The 23,791-nt window shown below is 37.2% G+C and overlaps 1 protein-coding gene across 3 annotated transcripts; it reads left to right on the top strand.

The window, feature by feature from the left end:
* The first annotated feature begins 119 nt into the window (after positions 1-119).
* Positions 120-22,184, top strand: LOC131008666 (protease Do-like 7). Of its 3 annotated transcripts, none has more exons than XM_057935629.1 (24): positions 120-630; positions 712-782; positions 1,350-1,484; positions 1,812-1,870; positions 2,261-2,297; positions 5,138-5,263; positions 6,151-6,240; positions 7,276-7,341; positions 7,438-7,494; positions 8,023-8,088; positions 8,989-9,096; positions 9,524-9,604; positions 12,629-12,678; positions 13,074-13,239; positions 14,672-15,184; positions 16,104-16,286; positions 16,359-16,461; positions 18,917-19,087; positions 19,208-19,287; positions 19,375-19,602; positions 20,454-20,669; positions 20,817-20,974; positions 21,481-21,592; positions 21,752-22,184. In XM_057935629.1, the coding sequence occupies exons 1-24, from the start codon at positions 354-356 to the stop codon at positions 21,929-21,931; spliced, it is 3,333 nt and encodes a 1,110-aa protein (XP_057791612.1). In that variant the 5' UTR covers positions 120-353; the 3' UTR covers positions 21,932-22,184. The 3 variants fall into 3 exon arrangements, with proteins under 3 accessions (XP_057791612.1, XP_057791614.1, XP_057791613.1); XM_057935631.1 differs by lacking the exon at positions 120-630 and adding an exon at positions 992-1,070 and having other exon boundaries at positions 767-782; positions 1,828-1,870; XM_057935630.1 differs by lacking the exon at positions 120-630 and adding an exon at positions 992-1,070 and having other exon boundaries at positions 767-782.
* The last annotated feature ends 1,607 nt before the right edge of the window (positions 22,185-23,791 follow it).

Below are 23,791 nucleotides of genomic sequence, written 5' to 3'. Positions count from 1 at the left end.
TTAGTATATGACTAAAAAATGGCATATGTGACAGGGAGAAGGGGATTAAGGATTTTTTTTTTTTTTTTTTTGAGCAAGAAAAGGATTAAGTTAAAAGCTCGAAATTATTGGAGAGGGTGAAAATAAATAAATAAAGAGCTAAAAGCTGAAAATGAGAAAGCAAGCAGATTTCCGATCCTAAAAAGTAAAAAGCGAGCAATAAATCAACAGAATCCGCCGACAGAGTCGCCGGAATATCCTTGTTCGGATTTCCTCCAACCTAATTGTTTCGCAAACTCAGAGAGAGAGAGAGGGGGGGAGAGAGATCAATTGTAATAAGGTAGAGTTTCTGTGTTGGTATAGGAAACTAAGAAATGGAGAGGTTGGGATCGGAGGCGGCGTTGGCGGGGATGGAGGCGAGCATGAAGGAGGATCTCTCCATGGAGATTGACCCGCCCTTCAAGGAGAATCTCGCCACCGCAGAGGACTGGCGGAAGGCACTCAACAAGGTGGTTCCCGCCGTCGTCGTCCTCCGCACAACTGCCTGCCGCGCCTTCGACACTGAGTCCGCCGGTGCGTCATACGCCACCGGCTTCGTCGTCGACAAGTCCCGTGGAATTATTCTTACGAACCGCCACGTTGTCAAGCCAGGTTTCTTAAGAAATGATCTTTTATGGAACTTCCCAGTTTCCTGATGCTGGTTTTCATTAATGTCTGTGTTTCTTGTTATAGGTCCCGTTGTGGCGGAAGCTATGTTTGTGAACCGTGAAGAAATTCCAGTGTATCCGATATATAGAGACCCTGTAAGTTCATGATGGTAGTAGTTCATTTTGTTGGGGTGTAACAATAGTAATTGTTGCTGGGCATCTTAATTATTGGAAGGATGTATTCTGTTCTTGATGTAAACAAGCCTCGTATTGGTATGTTAACCTACAAATTGGATGCATGAGTTCGCTACAGAGGCAACAGAGTTTCTTCTGATTTCATCGCTTTGTACTGGAGTTTGATATAGGACTATGTGATGGATATTCTATGGAAAACTGTACAACCGTAACCTTTAGACCATAGCTGCAGCTGATCATTACAAACTGGTTAGTGCTGGATAGTGTTTCACAAGCATTCCAAATGAATTTTCGTACTTGGGATTTTAGCTGATTTGAATGACTAGTGGGGCCTATGATATGTACGAGCATTGTTGTTAAATGGTCTAACACAAATTCAATTGGTTGCTCAGCATAAGTAATATGCTCCTTGAACTTCTAGATATCTTTTTGCCATGCTATAGTTTTATTTTGTTACTTTTTCTGTAGCTCTAGAGATGGAAGTTGAGTTCAAATTCTAATGTATGAATTGACTCTCTGTGCCTCCAGGTTCATGATTTCGGCTTCTTCCTTTACGACCCTTCTGCTATACAATTCCTTAGCTATGATGAGATCCCTCTTGCTCCTGAGGCTGCATGTGTGGGGCTTGAAATTCGGGTGGTCGGAAATGATAGTGGTGAAAAGGTATATACTTCATGGTTTGCTACTTACTAGTACCATTTCTAACGAAGAAGATAGGGAAGGTCGTAGTACCAGATACTGACAATTGGATTTAATCTGTCTCTTCTACTTTCTAATGTGTACTGGTTATGGTAGGTCTAACTCTGTGGTACTTGTCTCAAACTGCCATTTTGCTATGATATAGACATAATGATTTCTACATATGTATTTTTTGAACTTACAACACCAGCTTCCATTTTGTTGTTTTCCACATAGTCTTGTTGTGTAGTCTTCCAGAAAGGCATTGATTTTGGGTTAGGAATATTTTTCTTCCTTTTTGTGAATTTGCAGGTCTCTATTTTGGCAGGAACTCTTGCTCGTTTGGATAGAGATGCTCCACACTATAAAAAGTATGTTCGTTGCTCACAGTTTGATAATCTGCCCTCTTGTTTTATTACTGTTCACTTGAGGATTGATTGTTATTAATTGGGTGTGGAGGGAAAACTCCTGTAATTCTGATTTGCACAGCAGTTTTACACAAGTTTATTTGGACATTTTTATTGATTTTACATATTTGAGAATCTATTTTATCAATAGGGTGTGAATGGAAATTCAGCAATTTTTCATACCTTCAGCAGGATTTTTTTTCCTTTTGTGATAAGAAAAAATAACTTTGATTGATTAGACTGATTAAAAAAAGGTAAATGGGGCTAGGAATCCCAGCTAGGTGAACCATACAATCTAAAGTAGATTGGTCCATTTTCTATATGATATTGATGGTGCAATTACCATGTATGCAGGGATGGCTACAATGACTTCAATACTTTCTACATGCAAGTAAGCTTACTGATTATATGTTTTTCAGTGTAGAATGATCAATACTGTGTGGTTACTTGGAGTTTCTTTAATTAACTGCTACAGCTTATTGTCTCTGGGTACTTGAAGCATGTGATCTTTGATATTTCATGTTGCTCTCTTGATGTATTTATCTCCTGATATTTAGAACTTATTATGCCAAACTAGTTTCTCCTGTTCGGCAGATTCAAAAGCATTAAGCTTAATATAGCACCTAAATTACTTACAAAATTGGATTACCAGTTTAATGGCTGAAACTGTATCTTTATAATATATCCTTGGTTTTTCAAGTGTGTTTACTCATTACTGAGACTTTGTACCAAGCTTCAAGAAATATAAGAAGAGATGGCTGGTAGTTCTAGTTCTTGTCGCATTTATCTGCTTTCTTCTCTGCTATACAGAAACAGAATGGCTACAAATCAGCCAGTCTAACAACACCCTGGCCCAAACAAAAATAGATCCAAAATTGAGGCATGTATTTTGGACCGAGCAGTATGAGAAAGAAGAGGGGAGAGCGGAGATGAGCTGTTTCCATATTTTCAGCCTGTAGAATTCTCTGTATAATTATAAGCCTTAGCTCTGTTCGAAGTGTTCTCATCTTTGTACCAAACAATCACTTGGGTAGGTTGTCTTGATGTATTACGAAAGAAAAACACTTAAGCAAAGGAAGGAGGTAAAATAGGACATTAAGCATACAACAGATGAACAGAGTCAAAACACAAATTCCACTCTCCTTGCTAATGAGGTGGTGAATAATATAGACTTCAAGGTGAGGGGGTCTTTTCTTCAGTACTACTTTCTCTAAAGCATATACTCATGTCGATTGGGGCTTTTTGGACTTTGTGAAGAGTAAGAAAAGCTTCAGTGATAGATGGACGATCCGGGGATGTTGATTCGAGGATGTCTGAATTCAGTAAGTTTCTCGATAATCATTGAGGGGAAACTTAGAAGGAAATTTCGGGCCTCCAGAGGTTTGAGGCAAGGAGATGACCTGTCTCCTTTTCTTTTAAATTTGGTGGTGGAAACCTTGAGCAGGCTTACCGATTGAGCAAAAAGGCTTTACATTGCATGATTTGGTTGTGGGTAAAGACGGAGTTGTATTATCACATTTGCAGTTTTCTTTGAGATAAAGAATCAGATATATGGTGGTTTACCGAGATCGTGGAAACTTTCTGCTGCATGTAGGATGTAGTTTATATGGATATAAGCATCTTATTAGGCTTCAATTCGGCGGAATAAGTTATAGTTTTACAGAGCCTTTCTAATATATGAGATATGCTGGGCAATGGCCCATTAAGAACAGTATTGCTAGGTAATAATCCCCCCTTCAGAATTTCGAAATGGGAGGTTGAAAGAAAGCCTCTCTCCGTAGAGGTGGTAGCTTGATGCTAATTAGTTGGTTTTGAGCGCTATCCCTATGTAATATCTACCACTTTCCCCATAAGAGTGGCTGGTTTCTTGACGAAGATCATGAAAGATTTTGTATGGGACAGCTCAGATGAAGACAGTTATTCCCAGTTATTCTCATGGGAAATGGTTTGTTGTACTAAAGATCGTGGCGGATTGGGTGTTCATTATATATTTTTGAAAAACAAGGCTTTGTTGGCTAAATGGAGGTGGCATTTTCATTTTTAAAGCGATTCTTACTGGTATGAAGTTGTTAAACTGAAATATGATTTGGTAGATAATAATTGGGGTGTGGGGTTTTCAATCAAAACCCCTCTCCGAAGTCTGTCTGAGTTCATCTGCAGAGTCTACTTGGATTTCTCTCATTCAACAGAAGTCCTGGTAAGGGGAGGAAACAAGGTAAGATTTTGGGAGGACATTCGGGTTTGGGACTATCCTTTTTGTGGTTCATGTCCATCCTTTTATAATTTTACCTTGCTTGCACAGTGAATCAATTGCTTCCTTTGTTATCCTCAACCCTGATCTTCTTTTTGATTCTTCTATCTCATGGGATTTCCATTTCATTTGTAGAACATGTGTTCATTATTTTTATGGCAGTTGGGAATTGTTGGACTGGCTCAAAACACAGACCATTCTATGAGTTTGGAGTTGAATTAATCCGAGTGTTTTGTTGCTAATCCTTCTTTATGTCTTTATGCTCTTGGATTATCATCCCCCCTTCCTTGTCCAGAATGGTTTGGAGTGCACCTGTGCTGAGACAGTTCAGTTTTTATCGTTGATAGAATGTCATGTCCCCAAATTGGTGTGTTATCTAGGCATGAGTCTGAGGATGCATATCACTTGTTTCATCAATGTCCTTTCTCTCTCAATATGTGGAAGACTATGATTAACATACTAGGTTTCCTAAATGTTACGCTTGAATCAGTTGATGAATGATGATGCATTCTTGTCGAACCTTATAATTTTAGGAGACACCTGAAAAGGGGAAGTTGCAGTCCCTACTGTGTTGGTTGGTATGGTTATAAAGGAAAGAAACAAGAATTTTTGAAAACATGGAGGAGTCTAGGAGAGGATTACAATTGGAGTTGTTGATGGGCGTCAAACCACAACTGTTTTAAAGCATTTAAGTTTTCCTATCGTTGGGAGATGGAGTACTGCTCTTTAGCTAGTCAGTTATGTTCCTTCTTAGTGATTTATCAACCCTTTGTAAAATAAAATTTTACGAGTAATAAAAATTTCTAGGTTCATATATGCAATAACTGAAATATCTGAATGAGGGCTGTATTAACATAAAAAATCTGGTTCTCTTTTAAGAGCCATGACTAGTGCCTTGGTGTGGATGATTCTTGATCATCATGTTTTTGTGGTATCCTAATTCTCAATTGAGCGTTTTCTCTTTTACCCGCCTCGCACAGGCAGCTTCTGGGACGAAAGGTGGTTCAAGTGGCTCTCCTGTAATTGACTGGCAAGGTAGAGCAGTTGCCTTGAATGCTGGGAGCAAGACATCCAGTGCTTCAGCATTTTTCTTACCTTTGGAAAGAGTAAGATACTTGTTAGCTCATATAAACAACCTTCTTGAAACTTTCAGTTACTTTTTGTTTTTCATTTTTTTTTTTTTTGGTGTTTGAACCTCATTTTATTAGTAATTTTTGCTCCTAGATCCTGTACTTTGTATGCATCTTCTCTGTACACTACATCTAGATGCATCTTCTCTGTACACTAGTCAAATTTTCATTAAATAATAATTAAAATAAATAAAATAAATCAAAATTGGCTATTAGAAATGGCAGCCGTATTGATTTATATGCACTTGGACTCTTAGTTCCTCGGTATTTAGATGATAAATCAAATGACTAAGGTCAATTTTGCAAGAAACTAGGTACAGGTTTTGATGTTTTCTCATTTATTTGTCTAGCTCCATAGAAAGAAAGCTTTTCGTTGAACTGCTTTCATCTCACCATTTCTTTCTTAGCTACATTTTGTTGATAGAAGCAGTTTTACTTGGTCAATTTGAAACCCTACTTCCAGAGTGTTGAGACCCTGTTGTCCTTTATATTCCTTCTAGTTTTATGTTGACACTATCTTTAATTGTAAACTCAAAGAGATGCAGCTTTACTGAGCGAATATATCTTTTGATATTAAGTATCTGTATTTCTTTATATTTGGTGTTCTCTTATACTAATGATTTTACCATGACTCTTGTTAATCTTTGTATGAAGGCCTGATTTTCAACATGCCCAAACTTGAGCGTGTCTCCTAATATCTGGCAACTTTTCAATCTAGTGAATTAGTTTAGGATATATCTCCCAAGTTTAAAAATTTATGGTGAATATTTGAAATTGTCATCTAACTAATAAGACTAGCTGCTTATTCTATAAATACACGTATTGTATTGTTCAATTCAGAGCTAAAATGATTTGGACTACAGGTTGTGAGAGCCTTAGGATTCTTGCAAAGAGGCAGAGGATCCATTAGCAACACATGGGAGGCTGTCACCATTCCCCGTGGTACGCTGCAGGTTTGTTGGATATTTGAAAATGGTTTTATCTTGGGTTTTCAGTTTTGTTCCTGGTTTGTTCATGTCATGTGCCATTCTTATTCAAATTCTCGCTGAGAAGACAATTGTACATGGTGTGTAACAAAATTGATAGTGCCTTTTAAGCAGTATCTTCAGAGTGCTGGAGTTTCATCAAAGTATCACTTTTATATTTTCAAAATGGTTTATTTCTATATTTCCATTTTCTCCAGAGATTTAACTAAAAGTTAAAATGTTGATAGAACCCTGGCTAGAACCTGTGGACCTGTCACATGATTTTACAGTTACTGGATGTGTTATGAAGTTCCATTCTACTTGCTGGGTCTTATCGTTTCTGTTAGACAAAATCTTTGACTTGTTTTGTTGCATTTCGCTGTTAACTTCGATGAGAATAGGATCAGCGACTAGTCACATGAAGTAGGTTGTGAGCTGGGTGAGTGGCCTTTAAGGATGGGGAAAAGCTTGTGATGTGATGCAGTGAACAACTCTCGTTTCTTTCCCTCACCTAGTTGGTGTGTGCTGTGCAGTCAAAGATTTGATACCCAGGAGCATATTTTTCTTGAGACCTATGTATGGTTGATTTGATTTATGATGGACATGGTTCACTGGGAATAGGGCAAGGTTTCTTAGAGACATTGTGCCCGTCGTGTGCTGTTCCATTGGTTGGAAGTAATAAATGAGTTTTTGACGCTATGGAGGACAAAACTTATTTTGGGGTTGCTTCATGGATTCAAAAGTATAAACTATAAAGAGTGCGCTTATTTGATACAATTTTGTTAAAGATTGGACGCATAGCTGTTTATGACTTATCTTTTTGTTTTTTTTTGAGGTGTGTGGGGAGTTAATTTTTTGTCCCTGTAATGAAAAGCTTTTGTTTCTTATAAAGAATAAGTCCCATTTTATTTGTCTGGAACGTATTTTACTTGTATCAATTTCCTTTTAAAATATAAATTTCACCTCTGGGTTCTTCATATTCTGATGTCTTTATGCATTTTGCTTGATTTTTACATGATAAAGGCTACATTTCTTCACAAAGGATTTGATGAGACGCGTAGGCTTGGCCTTGGAAGTGAAACTGAACAGGTTTCTTTGCCTTCCTTCTTCTTTGTTTTTACCATTCACTGTCGTAGCCTGAATGACTAATCCACACCTTTTAATATATTTGTTTTTATATTTCAGTTAGTGCGGCTTGCTTCTCCTCCTGGTGAAACTGGGATGCTTGTGGTTGACTCGGTGGTGAGTGAACTTTTCTCATTGCTTCAGCTTCTTCGTGTTTTTTTCAATGAGTTGGTCTTGCATGCAACCGGCCGCATACTATGCGACCGGTTACTTTTAATGAGCATAAGATATACATTTGTTCGCACAAATGTATACTTATGTAGTAGTACAAGTTCTAATGAATAAAAGTAACATTTATCGTGAATAAATGTAATACTTTAGAAATATTACATTTCATTGTAACAATAATTACTTTTTGTTACGACAATGATTACTTGACCAAATAGTTAAGAATATAAGTATTAATGAGTGAAAATAACTAAAAGTAAAAATTCTTATGAATAAAAGTAAACATTATTATGAAGAAATGTAAACTTCAAACTTATGAAGAAATGTAAACTTTCAAACTGGTCGCATACTATGCGACCGGTCGCACCCAATAATTTGCCTTTTTCAATTAATTTCGACAGCTATGCCAGAAGAAATTAGTATTGTCTCTTCTGTTGGTATCATAAGAATTCAGCCACACTATGGTGCTTGTTATAGGTGCCAGGTGGTCCAGCCCATAAGCATTTGGAGCCAGGTGATGTGTTGATTCGATTGAATGGGGAGGTATTTTGTTCTTATAGTTAATGAAGATGTATACATTGCATCTTTTTACATGTTCGCTTGTGATTTATTTGATCATATGTGGGGAATTGTAGTGATGAAGGAGAGATTTGATGAACTACTAGTCTTGCTTCTTTATTTTGTTTATATATGAGATCTGGCGTCTGGGATACTGGTAGTTGGTAATCTCTGTAAGGTTCTGAAAACGAGAGGGATGAATAGGGCGTTGAACTTAGGAATTGATGAATCTTTTACGAGTTTTCACATGCTTGCTTAAGTTATGTTTCATCCATGAAATATAGTGATTGGAATATATTTGGTCAAGCAAATGCTAGGAAATATGTCTCGTGTTTCATTTTAAATTAGATGAAGTAAATATGAAGATTAATCAATTTATACTTCAAGTATTTTAATAACATGCTATCCTTAATCACATCCAAGTAGTATTTCCTGGTAGCCATTTTTGTTTAGTGGGACAAATGGTTCAAATATTACTTTTGACATATTGAATTTCCTTTCTTCTTCCACATCTATAGAAATCTGATTATGTGATATATTTGTCGTATAATGCATGAACTTATGTCCTTCAGCGATATTTGATTAGTGTTTAGAAAAAGTGATATCACAAACAGTGTGTACAGTTTTAAATTTTAAATCCAAAAGAATTTGAATAGAGTCATAATGTTTGAGGAAAGATCAGAAACTATTTCTTCAGATTCTCTGTTAAAAGCCAGAAATAGGATACATGCTAATTTTTCTTTGATAGGGCTTTACTACTCCTGTATTTCTTGGCCAATTTACAACCTTGTGTAAAAAAGTTAGAGATGGAACAGATGATTTTGCCCAATTTTTAAAAATGACTGGTTACCTTTTCAATGAGTTAATTTTAGAACCTTGATACAGGTGAGTACCCAGTTTCTGAAGATGGAGACATTGCTTGATGACAATGTCAACAATAAAATTGAACTCCAGATTGAAAGGGGTGGCAAACCTTTGACTGTAGACTTGACGGTAAGAATATAAATTTCTCCTTTTTTAGTTAGCTGACTTAACTATTCTTTTTCCTTTTCCCTTTTATTAGTCTCCTCGGATTATTTTAGTTTTTATGTAGTATTAACCCACTATATCCTCTAAATAAGATTTTGTTCAAGCAGTAATTTTGTCAATATTATTTTTGATAGAATACTGTCTTGAATTTCTAAATTTGGCCTTAATGCAATAGATCTCCATATGTTATAGAATGTTTGCGAGTACCTAACTTTTGATGACATATTCTTGTTTCTTGTATGTGTCATGTATCATTTTGTTGTAGGACTGATGAATACTTTTGAGGCTCGGATCTTCATCTTGATTTTGTCTGAGAAATACACCATGAAATGTTTAGTTACAAGACCAATGTTGGCACTGTTGCAATTTTTCATATTTCCTTGAATTTCAGGTTCAGGATTTGCACTCGGTCACACCTGACTACTTTCTTGAAGTGAGTGGTGCAATCATACACCCTCTCTCTTATCAACAGGTTGGCTACTAACTTTATACTCATGGTTACTTTTTCTTGCTTTGACACCAAATCTTATGCTATGAAGGCCATGCATTTTGCTGATACTGTTTAAATTCCCCAGTTAAAGAAGTTTATTCATTGGGGAAGTAATCTGGATGAGTCGTTGGTTAATGCTTCACACACCAATGATTTTTCAGTTTGTTCGAATATTTGGTTTTGGCTTTTCAATGTTATAATAGAACAAAGTAAACTTCTTGATGGAAAAAAAATGTACCTTAGGAATATTATGTTCAAAAGAAAACCTATTCAATGCTACTCATGCTTGCAAGATGGAGATAACTCTCACATTGTATGTAGGCGGTGCTTTTTAGTTGACCCTTGTAATCTTGGTTGCTGTACTTTAGGGGGGCGTTTACTTTGAGTGATCGGATTGATTGATAAAAGTAATCCAAGCTAATCCACAATTTACTCTGATGGCTTGCTTAATTTCGAACTTGTTTGACCATCTTATCCTTCAAATACTCAATCCTATGACTTATCGATCAATACTATTATTCAAAGTAAACGCCCCCTTATTTGTATACTGCATATAGAACAGAAGTATTTGACACTTTTACCTTTCTAAAAGATACAAAGGAGCTAAATTGGTCTACGATTTGGCCTAGTGAAGAGTGTTTCGAACCACAATGTGCAGAATGATAGAGTGAAGACGGTATAGCGAAAAGAAAGAAACTGACAACGAAGTGCAACCAAGTTGGTAAAAGAAAGAAACTGACAACGAAGTGCAGCTAAGTTGGTAAGACACTTTCCTTCCAACCAATAGGTCGGGGGTTCGAATCACCATAAAGGGAAATGGGGAACCATTATTGATCCTCTTTAAAAAAATACTAGTTCCTACTAAGGCCCATCTATACGGCATAAAGATGTACAACCCAATAATGAAATAATAAAATAATAAAATAATTAAATAATCAACAGAAATTCTTCACGCTGCTACGCTGCCGTTGTCTTCTTAAATTGGCGCTGGGTATACACCTTTCTTAAATTGGCGATGCTCCATCAATTGCTCCCAGCGACGTAACAGCAAGGCTGAAGTCGGGAAATCACCCCTGCATATCTTCTACATCTACCCAGCTACTCTCCTCGACCCCTAAACCCAAACCACTGAATGAGCATCTGCGCCTCCGAAACTCCATCACGAACAATAGAATGATGCTCCAACACCACGCCCGGAACAAATGGGAGCTCAACTGCTAGCAGTTTATCTAGAAGAGTAGGAAAAATAGGCTCTGTTCCAACTGTTGGCTTTAATAGAGAAACATGAAAAACATGATGCACCTTTGAATTGTCCTGCAACTTGATAAGCTGATGAGCCAATTCGAACAACCACCTTGAATGGCCCAAAAAAATGTTGGGCTAGCTTGGCACAAGTAGCCGAATATAAACTCTCATGTCGATATAGATAGAACTTGAGATAAACCTTATCACCAACAATAAACTCCAATGTGTCAGTATGATAAGCAACTCATGTGCAGCGCCGTGCAATAATTCGCTCCAGAAGGCATTCAAGAAAATTGGGTCACGGTTAGACACTAAGGATGTCGGCATCCCATGCTGCCGTACAACCTCCTTTGCGATCAAATCATCCACTAACCTTGCTGTGAACAGATGCTTCAAGCCTAAGAAATGACAATATTTTGAGAATTGATCCACCGCCACGAGGATGCAATCAAATTCCCCAGAGCGCAGCAATCCAGTAATAAAATCCATACTAATGTCATCCCAGACTTTACTAAGATTGGGCAATGGGTTGAGCATCTCGGCTGGAGTCTTTGCTTAATATTTATTTCTTTGGCACACATCGCATGCGACGACATACCTTCATCATTCTCGGCCAATAAATAGTTGCTACCAACCTATGATAGGTTCAAAAAGCTCTTGAATGTCCGCCCTTAGGAGTCGCATGGAACTCAGCTAACAATGGCTCGCCCATGGGGAGTCAAGTGGAAGAACAATTCGTCCCTTATAGAAAAGTGTCTCATGCACAATGTAGTGCTTCGGCCTTAGTTGCCCGTTCTCCAATGCCGTGATAATCCGAGACAGTCCTGGTCGGCCTTCACTGCTCCTTTAAGGGCCTGCCAGTCTATCCACCATGGCACCGACACTGCTCCTAACTCAAGCTTCTCACCGAGAAAGCGTCTGCTGTCTTATTAGTCCGCCTCTCCTTGTAGACATTCTCGAAAGTGAAACCCAAGAACTTGGCAGCCCAATTCTGTTGTGCCATGGGCCAACGGGTGTTTTAAGCTGCGTTGATCAATAGGAAGTTAGGAACCACAAAACATCATCCCATCAAGTAAGGACACCAGTGCTGGACTGCGAGGACAAGCACCAAACTTCCTTCTCATACGCTGATTTAGATAGCAGCGGCTGAGATAAACTCTTGCTGAAGTATGGTATCGGTTGTCAGTCTTGCATGAGCGCCGTTCCGATGCCGCAGGCAGACTTATCACACTCGATCACAAAAGGTTTGGAAAGTTCGGGCATGTGCAGACCTTAGTTAGCAATACCCTTTCCTTTGCTACTTCAGGCATATATGGAGTTTTGCTTTAGATGCGATTTTAAATAATTTCTCAATCTTTTGACAAGCTAGCAAATTACAATGAAGGTTATGATCATTATCAGAACTGTATCTAAGTAAATCAATTTAAATGAATTTTTTTCATCTAGGAATAGAAAGTTGTGTATCTTCTATCAAATATGGTATAAGAGACAATATAAGAGAAGCATATGGAGCAGATGGGGAAAAAAGTTAAAATGTTAAACTTAGAATGAGGAGGAAAATTGATAAGGCAACAGAACTTCAGAGCATGTAACAGCTCCTATCTAATGTCATGTGCCCTTAATATTCATGTCTGTAGTTGGTTAGTAACTTATTGGACCTATTTCTTTTTGATTGATCTTGATACTCAATGTTTTATTGCTTTACACTTTTGTAGTTGGGTGTTGTAATGACCTCCTAATTAATTGATCTCTTGTGTGCAGGCCAGGAACTTCCGTTTCCAGTGTGGTCTTGTGTATGTTGCTGAACAAGGGTATGTTATTCTATTCTACATGTTCTGCATATTGGTTACTTATGCCACTTGCCAAGATTCTTATTGCTTTAAGTTATGTTGCAGCCGAACCAGATAAATCACTACCTCTCATGTTATAGAAACTTCTAACAACAAAAAAATACTACAAAAATAAAGTCAAAATTAATAGTCGGTTCATGGAGTCATTCAGGATGATAGTTTAAGTGGTTCTAGATACAACTGGCCCTGCCTCCAGAGTGGTTCACTGTTAAACCAGTTGGATCCGCCAATCTGGTCCAGGTTTATAACATTGGCTGGAATGCAGTTCTCCTACTTGAATGATCATATACTGAAACTTCATATGGTCCTATAGCTGTAGCCTTTTCTATTATCATATGGTAGATATTTCATTGCAGGTACATGCTATTCAGAGCTGGAGTTCCACGCCATGCTATTATTAAGAAGTTTGCTGGTGAAGATATAACAAAACTTGATGACTTCATTTCTGTGCTATCTAAGTTGTCAAGGGGCGCAAGAGTACCATTGGAGTATATCAGTTATACTGATCGTCATCGAAGAAAGGTACACCTGGTGCCTCTGAAGTACATTGTTGGATGTAGCTTATCATGTCTCTTAGATAAACATATTCCATGTATCAACTGATGATGCCTGTTTCCAACTTCCACTGGTTCATGGTGCAGCAAAAAAAATAAAAAAATTCCTGTTCCGTTTCCTTCAGGAAAAGATGTATTATGCATTTTTTATAGTGACCAAATAACATGCTTCAATTGTGATTGTTAGGTATGGCCATGATTGATTACATACGTTTGCTTGTTTCACTTCGGAGTTTGCATCTTATGTTGTGTAATCAAGTTCTTAAGGAAATGAAAGTACTAGATATATGTGTTTTCTCAGCCTGGTATATCAAGTGGTATTTTGTCCTTGGATATAGTAGTATCAAGTTTCTTCGTTCCATCATGCCTGATCTTTGTTCTCCTTGTAAACCATCACTACCATACGGTGGACTAATAACTCAATGCTGTGGCGAAGTATAATTGAATTCTCTTGGCTAGTGTATCCCTGAATCGGGTCCATGGGATACCAACATTTTCTCTAGAAGTTTGCTTCATAATCACCAAAATATACAATCAGCCACTGTTCCATAAAAACTGTATTTGATATCTTATATTGCTGGTGGCAGGCATGGAGGGTTCAGATTGTTTAATTGTGTGTGTGGAAGATCTCTAGCTGAGATCCTTAAAGAAAATTAATGATATTGATTCAAATGTGACTCAAAATATATGAAACTGAAAATCAATAGGAGAAACTTATGGTGGTGACCAACATTAATTACAGAAAAGTGAGATGAGGAAATTAAAAGAGGAGTCTGCTTGAGTAGCCATGGTGCACGTGTTCTAATTAGTCAAACCAATAAAAAAGGGGGAAATAAAAGAGGTCAATGTCCATTTAGAAGGATACGAAAGGCTTCCGCTGAGTTCTTTGAGGCCATCCCCAGAATGTCATTAGCCCACTGCTATAACAATATCTTGACCATCAAATTTAAAATTAAGATATTCTCATGCAATTATGTGACTAATTCTATTAGTTTCTATACGATTCTTTTGGTTTTGTGTAATGGGTTTGATTTTTTTGTCCTCTTTAGTTTATTTTATTGAGGTCCAGCTTAATTATGTTTTTAGGACCTTTACTTTCATATTCTCTGTCATTGCTATAAACTTGATGTTGCTGGTTTGGTTTATTGATACATTTATGCATAGTGAATTAGTGATCAATGGATAATCAGAGGTTTTATAGGGTCAACTGTTTCTTTTAGTGTTACCAATTTTGAGATGGCACTAGTACCTTTTGCTTCACAAAGATATCCCAAATGAGCTGCTTTTTTTTTTCTTGCACATGGATTTATTTCATCCTTCAAAGTTTCTTTTTTTTAGTCTGTATACACGTGAATTTTCTCTGGGACTCATGATCATATATACATGTCATTTGGCTGCAGTCTGTCCTGGTCACAGTTGATCGTCATGAATGGTATGCCCCTCCTCATATATACACTCGTAACGACAGTACTGGTTTGTGGACCGTGAAGCCAATGTTACCATTAGACTCTTCACTGGTATCATGTGTTAATTCGACCGAACAAGCTCTAGCAAACAATAGGGTTTCATCATGTTCTGCTGAGGTTACTCCGATGGAACATGCACATCAATGCGCTGGCCAAGAACCGATGGATGGTGTGGCTAGTATGGAAACTAGTTGTGAACAAATTGATGATGGACCACATTCTGTGGATGAATCTGATGCTGGAACCAAAAAAAGGAGAGTGGAGGATGATTCTGCAGATGGCGTTTTATCACCTGAATGCTCCTTGCATGAATCTCGGGAAGTAAGATTGGAGGAGACTGGACCAGAAACTGAGACAGTTCCGAGAGATTTTCAAGGCGCAGCAGCTGCAGCAACCAATGCTTCAGTAGCTGAGCGAGCGATTGAGCCTACCCTAGTTATGCTGGAGGTAATATAATTTACATGAATGACTTCTCCATGCTTTAACATTACTTTTGGCCCTTTCTTTTTTGATCACAATAGAAACAATATCTATTGGAACTATAAGGAGTGGGGCTATTTAGCTGTTGAAACTGGAGGGACTGCATGACTAGGGGGAGTTATAACTTATAAACTTGGACTAAGTTGGTATGTACATAGGAGATTCAGAGACAGTGGGATGGGAAGCTGAGGCCAGGGGTGTTCATTACTTTTGAAGCATTTTTTCCCCAATATGAGCAATATTGCAGAAAATGTTTGGGTCGAACAGGGAATTGTTGCAGACTCATGTTTCCTAGATACTATCATACTAGCATTAGTATTTTTAAGTGTGTCCCAAATGAAGTTATTTTTTGCCTTTTGGTGCATGGAATTTTTCAAATATTTTTTTTAGAGATAATTGTAATATTCCAAAATTTGGTCTTCGAAAAGGTCATGTTTGATAAAAAATGATTAGGAAAGTGGCCTCGGTGGCAGCGCCTAGCAAGGTTGATTTTGTCATTGACAGGGGCAGCTAATCCCCGCGAAGCAATTAAGTGCCCACCTATGTCGAATTTTGCTAGGCTGATATTGGGTTTGTGCTTGGGGGTTGCAGTGGTAAATAGTGTCATATTTCTTATGCATAAGGGCCTGCTAAGAATCAGACCATGACGTAGTTGGGCTGTTTACTTGCTTCACCTTCTTGCTCAGTAAAGGAGATATGCTTCATTATATCTCTGGCAAGGGAAGTGATTACCTTATAGATGTGAGGAAGAAGCAAAGCTTTAATCAAACATTTACTATGCATTACTGATACAAGTGAAGCTTAAACTTTTTGTTGCCTTTAGTGATGCTTGGTTTTAATCCTGGTTTTGAGTCACTTAAAGGGACTTCCGCTTTTATCATGTCAGGTTCATGTGCCATCATCTTGTATGCTTGATGGTGTGCACTCACAGCATTTCTTTGGAACTGGTCTTATCATATATCATTCTCAAACCATGGGATTGGTTGCTGTTGATAAAAACACTGTTGCGGTGTCCGTATCTGATGTCATGCTGTCTTTTGCTGCTTATCCAATTGAAATTCCTGGCGAGGTAAATATTTTTATCTATTCTTGATGTAGTCTGTTATCAGGTGATGTTAAGCACTCTAGTAATTGTTCGCAGGTTGTTTTTCTCCATCCCGTGCACAATTTCGCACTTGTCGCATATGACCCTTCTGCTCTTGGTGCTGGTGCTTCGGTAGTTCGAGCTGCTGAACTTCTTCCTGGTAAGTTCCATGAATTTGTGCTACCAGATGTGTTCCTCTTTTAGTCAAATAATTTCCACCGTATTTTGCTCTTGACATTGAGTCTCATGTTTAATTAATGCAATGCTATAAGAGCTTGAAAAAGTTTCCTAATTAACGTTCAAAAGACTGGATAGAAGGTTGAATAGTTTGGAAAAGCTAGTGGAGTATTTTTTACTGGTTCATTGCTTGATTTCTCACAGTTTCTTACTTCTCATGGAGGCTCGTGCTTTGTGCATTTATTAGTAAATATCATTTCACAGGGCACGTCCAATTCACATTTTTGGTGTTAGGTATTGCTTATCATGAATGTTTTCTAAACCAAGAAAAGGGAAAAATTAATATACTGCCAAAGTTTGATGATTTTCTAAACGAATCTACTCACTCTATCTACAATTATCTTCACGCATGTAAAAACACCACTTAGATAAAAACAACTTAGAATATATGGATCGTCAGTTGGAGTGGGCTAAGCTATCCAATAGAATGACTTTGAGGATCTAGAAATTAACAGATTTTATCATTGTTTTTGTGTCAATAATCTAAATTAGAAATGACATACTTGTGAAATGTGAAACAAAGAGACAATGTCGTAAAAAGCTTAAGGTGGACATGAGGCGTTTTGCCATGGTGAGGCGGAGGCAGTCGAGGCGTAAGCCTCAAAATGAAGACAAATATTATAAAATATAAAAAAATATAACAAACAAAAAATATAAATTAAGACTTTATAAGTTTTAAATTAATCAAAATAAAAGCTTAAAGTATCTCAAAAACACCAAATTCACCAATTCATCAAATATAAAAAATTGCAAACATCCCAATCATCCAACTCATCAACATCCTCATCTTCATCATCATTCCAATCCAAAATTGATCTTACACGTAGAAGTCTGAAGGTGTGACTGCGGTCGGCGGTCTGGCTTTGCATAAAAAATAAGCTAGTACAGGGTTAAAGTATAAGTTTTTGAATGGACTATTTAATTTTATATGTAAATTTCACATAGATGTAAAATAAGTGAGCCTTGAGGCGCACCTCAAGGTGGTCGCCCCAAACGCTTTTTATAACATTGGGAAGAGATCAATTCTGGGATCAACTTGTTTTCTGGCTAAGGAAGACTTCAAGTTCTTCCATTGATGTTCTTTAGGGCTTGATCTGTCTTGTATTGATTAATTTAAGTTTGAAGGAACACAAAACTTCTATGGTACTTATTAACTTTAATTGAGTATTATCATCAGTCAAAATATACTCCTCTTGGTAGTAACAAATCTTCTAAATTTCCATTAACCTACCCACCATTGGATTTATTAAATACAATATAAAGCTATATCCATAGGTCTAAGGATATATTACCAAGCTTCTCAGCACAATACTGAACTACGGAAAAAAAAAATAAAAAAAAAATCGTCTGACGGATACCAATTGATAGGGATACCAAGGCATTGTGTTCCCTACATAACAACATTAGTTCATGCTGAAAATTAAATGAGTGGGGAGGTCAATTTTCCCTTTTCATCTTTCTTTAGGGTGCAGGAATCATTAATGTGGATGATAAAATTCTCTTAGGGAGTGTTTACTTTTGGGGATTAGCCTAGATAGATTATAAGAATAGTATGGCTAATCACTTGTTGACCATCTGACGGATTGTAACTTTGGGATATCCCGAGGGCCTTAATTATTTCTATCATTTGAGCTAGTTTTGCTTGATTCATATCCATTGAAAGGGTGAGACTGGAGAAATCCTAGTCTTGAAGATGAAAATACTCAATCATGTATCTTATCAATCATGTGAGTAGGAGAAATCCTAGTCTTGAGGATAAAATACTCAATCATGTATCTTGTCAATCATATGAAGTAACCGCTCCCTTAAGGTTCAACAGTGATATGAAACTTTCGACACTGTAGCTTGTAGGCCAGAGTCTTGGAAACCTGAGCTGACACTCACAATTGAGCATTTTTTCCATATGAGGATTGTGGCTATGCCACACTGTCCTCCAGTGCCCGTAGTTTGGTTATTGTAGAATGCTTTGGCATATTCTTACAGAACTCTTCTTCTGGGCATTTTCTTTTTCTTACAGAACTCTTCTGCTGGTCATTTTCACTTTTTTCCTCAGTTAACTTGTGTTTGGGCGGAATGCATTCAATCATCTGGCTCTTTGTTCCACACTCTTTTTTGGTTAAATGCCGTAAACTCATAAAGGCACACCCGAGCATGCCACACAAGAAAAAATATATATATTGAAGTTATGAGGCAAACATGATGAAAACTTTGTATTCTAAACAACAATATTCTATATGATAAAATGCATGCACAAAATGATTTATATGTTCCTTTTTGCTCAATTGCTTCTCCAATTGGCCTCTTCTACTTTTCATTGCCAACTTTTCTCTTCTCCTTCCCTCCCACCTGAACAATATCTGATTGTACATGTTCCGTAGAACCTGCACTACGCCGTGGAGATTCTGTGTGTCTTGTGGGGTTGAGTAGGAGTCTGCAGGCAACTTCTCGGAAATCTTTTGTTACCAATCCTTCTGCTGCTCTGAATATTGGCTCAGCTGACTGTCCAAGATATAGGGCAACCAATATGGAAGTAATTGAGCTTGATACAGGTGATTGCGAATCAATATCTCGTCAAATCTTATTATTGTCCATATAATGTTTGTGGTTTGGCTTTTCCTGTTGTGTGCTACTAATTGGGTCAAATAAACTTCTTCTTTCCTCATGTTTAGATTTTGGAAGTGCATTTTCTGGTGTTCTCACAGACGATCTTGGAAGGGTTCAAGCTATTTGGGGAAGCTTTTCAACACAGGTTTGACCTTTTTCTCTGCTGCCTGAGTTCATCTGAGCTGCTTGCAGAAAGCTTGTTCTAATTGCTGTGTGCACTTGAAACTTCCAGCTCAAATATAGTTGTAGTTCTTCGGAAGACCATCAATTTGTTCGAGGCATTCCAATTTATACAATAAGTCAAACACTTGATAAAATAACATCTGGTGCCAAGGAGCATGCTCGTCTCATAAATGGAGTTAAGAGGCCCATGCCACTTGTTAAAATACTGGAGGTTGAACTTTATCCCACTTTGCTCTCGAAAGCTCGTAGCTTTGGCCTCAGTGACTCTTGGATCCAGGTATTAGGTCCTTTATGCATTTTATTATTATTATATCTTGCATGACTTATAATTCCATCTACTTAAACCTCAAATTTTTTGAGGGATGAAATAAGCAATAAATTGGATTTTACATGAGAACTATTTATGTAATGATCAAGTTTTAACTTCTCGTGATATTAAGTTACTAATGAATTTGCTATTTCTGTCATTGATAATGGAAACTGGAAAGGTAAAAAGAATGGGTAAAAGATCTGTTTTAACTGCAAATACACAAACAAATTTTAATTATTGAACTTAAATGTTTTCATTTAGGAACGTGGTGTATTTTGTTTCTGCATACAAAATGTTCAATTCTAGGACATTTATTCAAAATATAATCAGATTTGCTAAAAGAAATGTGCGATCTATCAAAAAAGTTAACTCGGTATTGTTATGAGAATCAAGTTATAATGTGAAAGAATACATTTCAATTTGTCCATCTATTTGATTTTTTATGCACAATGCATACATATGATGAAACTTTCCTATACCAAACCTTGAGGGGGCGTTTACTTTTGAGGATTAGCCTTGATTGATAAAAATAGTAAGGCTAATGCTTTGTTTACTTGGATGGATTAGAACTTTGGAATATCACGAGACCTTTGATTATTTCTATCATCTGTGCTAGTTTTGCTTGATTCATATCCCATTGAAGGGGTGAGATTGGAGAAATCCTACTATTGAGGATAAAATACTCAATATGCATCTTATCAATCATGCAAAGTAAACGCCCCCTGAGTATATAAGAATTAAGAAGGTTTCTATCTCCTTCAGATACTGCTTGATGCGTTTAAGGTTTCTATATCAAACTTTGGTCTCTCTGTTTGCAGGCACTGGTGAAGAAAGACCCTATTAGGCGTCAAGTTTTGAGGGTCAAAGGCTGCTTAGCAGGATCTAAAGCTGAAAATCTACTAGAACAGGGTGACATGGTTTTGGCAATCAATAAAGAACCAGTTACATGTTTCCGAGACATTGAAGATGCTTGCCAAGAACTAGACCAGTGTAGTGACAACGGTGGAAAGCTCAAAATAACAATTTTTCGTCAGGTTTTCTTGTGAAGAATGTCTATCATGTTTTGTTCTATTTATTATTTTTCTTCTTATAGTAAACCATCATTGCATTAATATTAGATAAATTATTATGTGTATGCTTTCTTCAGTATGAGCGAAATATCCTATTATAATGTTTTTCAGGGCCGTGAAATTGATATGCTGGTGGGCACAGATGTGAGAGATGGGAATGGAACCTCACGTGTCATAAATTGGTGTGGTTGTATAGTCCAGGATCCTCATTCGGCTGTACGAGCCCTTGGATTTCTGCCCGAAGAAGGTCATGGCGTGTATGTGGCAAGGTAAGACTACCACAGTCCCTATCTATTAATTTTGTGAGCGTTTTTTTAAAGAGGCACAACCCTGGTACATCCAGTGCATCCGCCCTAATTGAACCCTAATTAGTGATTAATAAACCCCAATTGGGGATTGATGAACCCTAATGGGATTTAATTAGGGTGTACGCACCTACATCCAGATGAACACGATGCCAAATCCCTGACCCCTCTCCATTGATGAAACCAAGTTACTAATTTCATATTGAAAGTGAGTTAGCTCAAGGTAAAAGCTTCTCAAAACAAGCTCATGGTTTTAGTAGGTAGGTGTACCTTACTCCCAAGAATTTGTCAAATTTGGGTATTAAAGCATGAGAATGTGTCCTCATTCTGTCATATCAACCTAGCCCCTATGCCCTAAGCCAACATTTACAAAATATTATTTTCTTAAATCGCAACATCTGCATGAAATCTGACATTTGCTCTTACTTGAGACGATAGTCAAGACTTTAATGGTGCAATTGATTTTTTAGGTGGTGTCATGGAAGTCCAGTTCATCGGTATGGTTTATATGCTCTTCAGTGGATTGTAGAAGTAAATGGGAAGCCGACTCCCGATTTAGATGCCTTTGTTGCAGTGACAAAGGTATGTTTCCTGCCTCTATGGAGGGCTAAACCCAATCTACTAAACATGTCTTGTGATAAGCTCGCATCTTTGTGATTCAAGCAAAAGGCTGTGGTTTTGGTTTAGTTCTTATAGAGTATTCTTAGTACTCATGATTCTAGAGCCTGAATTATCCTACAGGAAATAGAGCACGGTGAGTTCGTTCGTGTTAGAACAGTTCACTTGAATGGAAGGCCTCGCGTACTCACACTGAAGCAGGATTTGCACTACTGGCCTACATGGGAGCTGAGTTTCGATCCGGAAACTGCAATGTGGCGTCGAACGACGATCAAAACGCTCCACCGCAGCAAGGCTACATGAATTCTGAGGTTGAAGGCTCGCAGATTGGGGAGTTAGTCTGGAGTGGACTTGTGAATTTTATTCAATACTATCATTGTCTTGCAGTATTTTGTAGCCGCCAATTTGTTTTGACAAAGATCCATAAATATTTGAGATTAGCATTGAATTAATTGTTGTACATTATGATCACATGAATATATTAAACGGGGGTTATAGATGCATATACATGAAGAGATGGTAGAGTACATGAAGAATATATGTTTGCCTTTTTTCATTCAATTGTTTTATGACCTATATTTCCCATCTGCGACTCGCACGGTAAACCCAACCTGATCATGTTATATTATGTTAATAATATTTTTAATAATAATAAATGATATTTTTATTAACAACAAATGATTATCTTTATAAAAGTATCATTTACTTTTGTAAAAAGTACCATCTGTGAATTACCATTTGTATATAAGAAAAATATTACTCCCTCCGTCTCGGCTTTTGGTATCCAGTTGAGAATGGCACGAGTTTTAATAAAGTGATTGATGTGTTGTGAGTGGAATAAGGGTCTCACATTTTATGTGAGAGTTAAAATAATTAAAGTGAAGTAAGGGTCCCATTTACTTTTACTAAAAATAGAAATGGATACCAAAATGTGGGACGGCCAAAAAAGAAAAGTTGGATACTAAAAGCTGGGACGGAGGGAGTACTATTTTATATCGTTATATGTGTGTAATTTCATTTGTTATTAATAAAAATATTATTTGTAGATAAAAGTATAATTTCTGATTATTATATTTTCTATTCTGGGAGAATATTGAATGCTCTATGATATATTGGCTACTCCATTTAATATTGAATACCCAGAGAGAACAATACGAATCAATGATCAAGTCGATTGCTGGAGTCTTGAAGGAGAAAAAGATGGATGCTGGGGCTGACTATTGAAGACCCCAATTTCTTCTGGAAGAAGAATATAGGAGGGTGTTACATTTTTCCCTCTTCAAGAATACTTCATTCGTTCACGATATCATTTTCACTTTGTGGACGATACGAATTTTAAGAAAGTGGTGAATAATTGTTAGATAATAGTAAGTATTATTGTGAATGGACTTTGAGTTCCACTATTATTGTGAATGGAGTTTATGGATTTTACTACTATAAATAAAAGTGAAAATGATATTGTGGATGGATCAAAATAACAAGCATGAAAACAATATCGTGAGCAGAAGAAGTATATCTAATTCCCAAAAAGGCAATTAGTTCCAATCATTTTAGATTTATATAGTAGTAGTTTGCTAACATCTTAAAGCTTTGTCATCTAATTACTTCAACAACTTGCGGTTGGAATATGTAACACAAATACTAATTACAAAAATCTTGTGAGTCACTTTGCACATCATATTAGTTTATAAAATAATTATGTCTCCGATCGCTAGTCTTTGAACGAATCGTTTTTCCGATTTTATTATTGGGGAAGATTACAAGGGAGGAGGAAGAAGATTGATATATCTGACACAAGATGAGCAATATACAAAGTTTGTTGTAATTCCGTAGTGCACATTAAAAATTCTTGCATGGCCTATATAGGTTAAACAATGCATGTATAGATTGAGGAAAACACTAGCAAGTGAAGTGCTAGGAGAATAAATGTGCATGGCGCAGTGATGAGAGAATGATGTGATGAGTGAATCTCCAAATTGAATGGATCATCATAAGAGTTTCCACTAACATAGATGAACCTCGGTGGAGGCGGAGGTGGTGGTGGAGGAGGACTGCAATACGGAGGCGGAGGCGGAGGAGATGGCGGCTGTTGGGTGCATGGATTCAGACAAGGGCATTCCCCACACTTTATGATTGGATGAATCGAATCATCAATCTTGGTAG

The sequence above is a fragment of the Salvia miltiorrhiza genome, chromosome 2 (genome assembly GCF_028751815.1).
Source record: "Salvia miltiorrhiza cultivar Shanhuang (shh) chromosome 2, IMPLAD_Smil_shh, whole genome shotgun sequence".
Taxonomy (NCBI): domain Eukaryota; kingdom Viridiplantae; phylum Streptophyta; class Magnoliopsida; order Lamiales; family Lamiaceae; genus Salvia; species Salvia miltiorrhiza.
The sequence above is the reverse complement of the archived record's forward strand: the minus strand, read 5'-3'. Positions and strand labels throughout refer to the sequence as shown.

Excerpts from the sequence above, each read along its gene's own strand:
- LOC131008666 (XM_057935629.1), top strand. The coding sequence starts at position 354 with ATGGAGAGGTTGGGATCGGAGGCGGCGTTGGCGGGGATGGAGGCGAGC. Across the intron at positions 2,298-5,137 it reads TCAATACTTTCTACATGCAA|GCAGCTTCTGGGACGAAAGG; the intron begins GTAAGCTTACTG and ends CGCCTCGCACAG. Across the intron at positions 20,670-20,816 it reads AAATAACAATTTTTCGTCAG|GGCCGTGAAATTGATATGCT; the intron begins GTTTTCTTGTGA and ends AATGTTTTTCAG.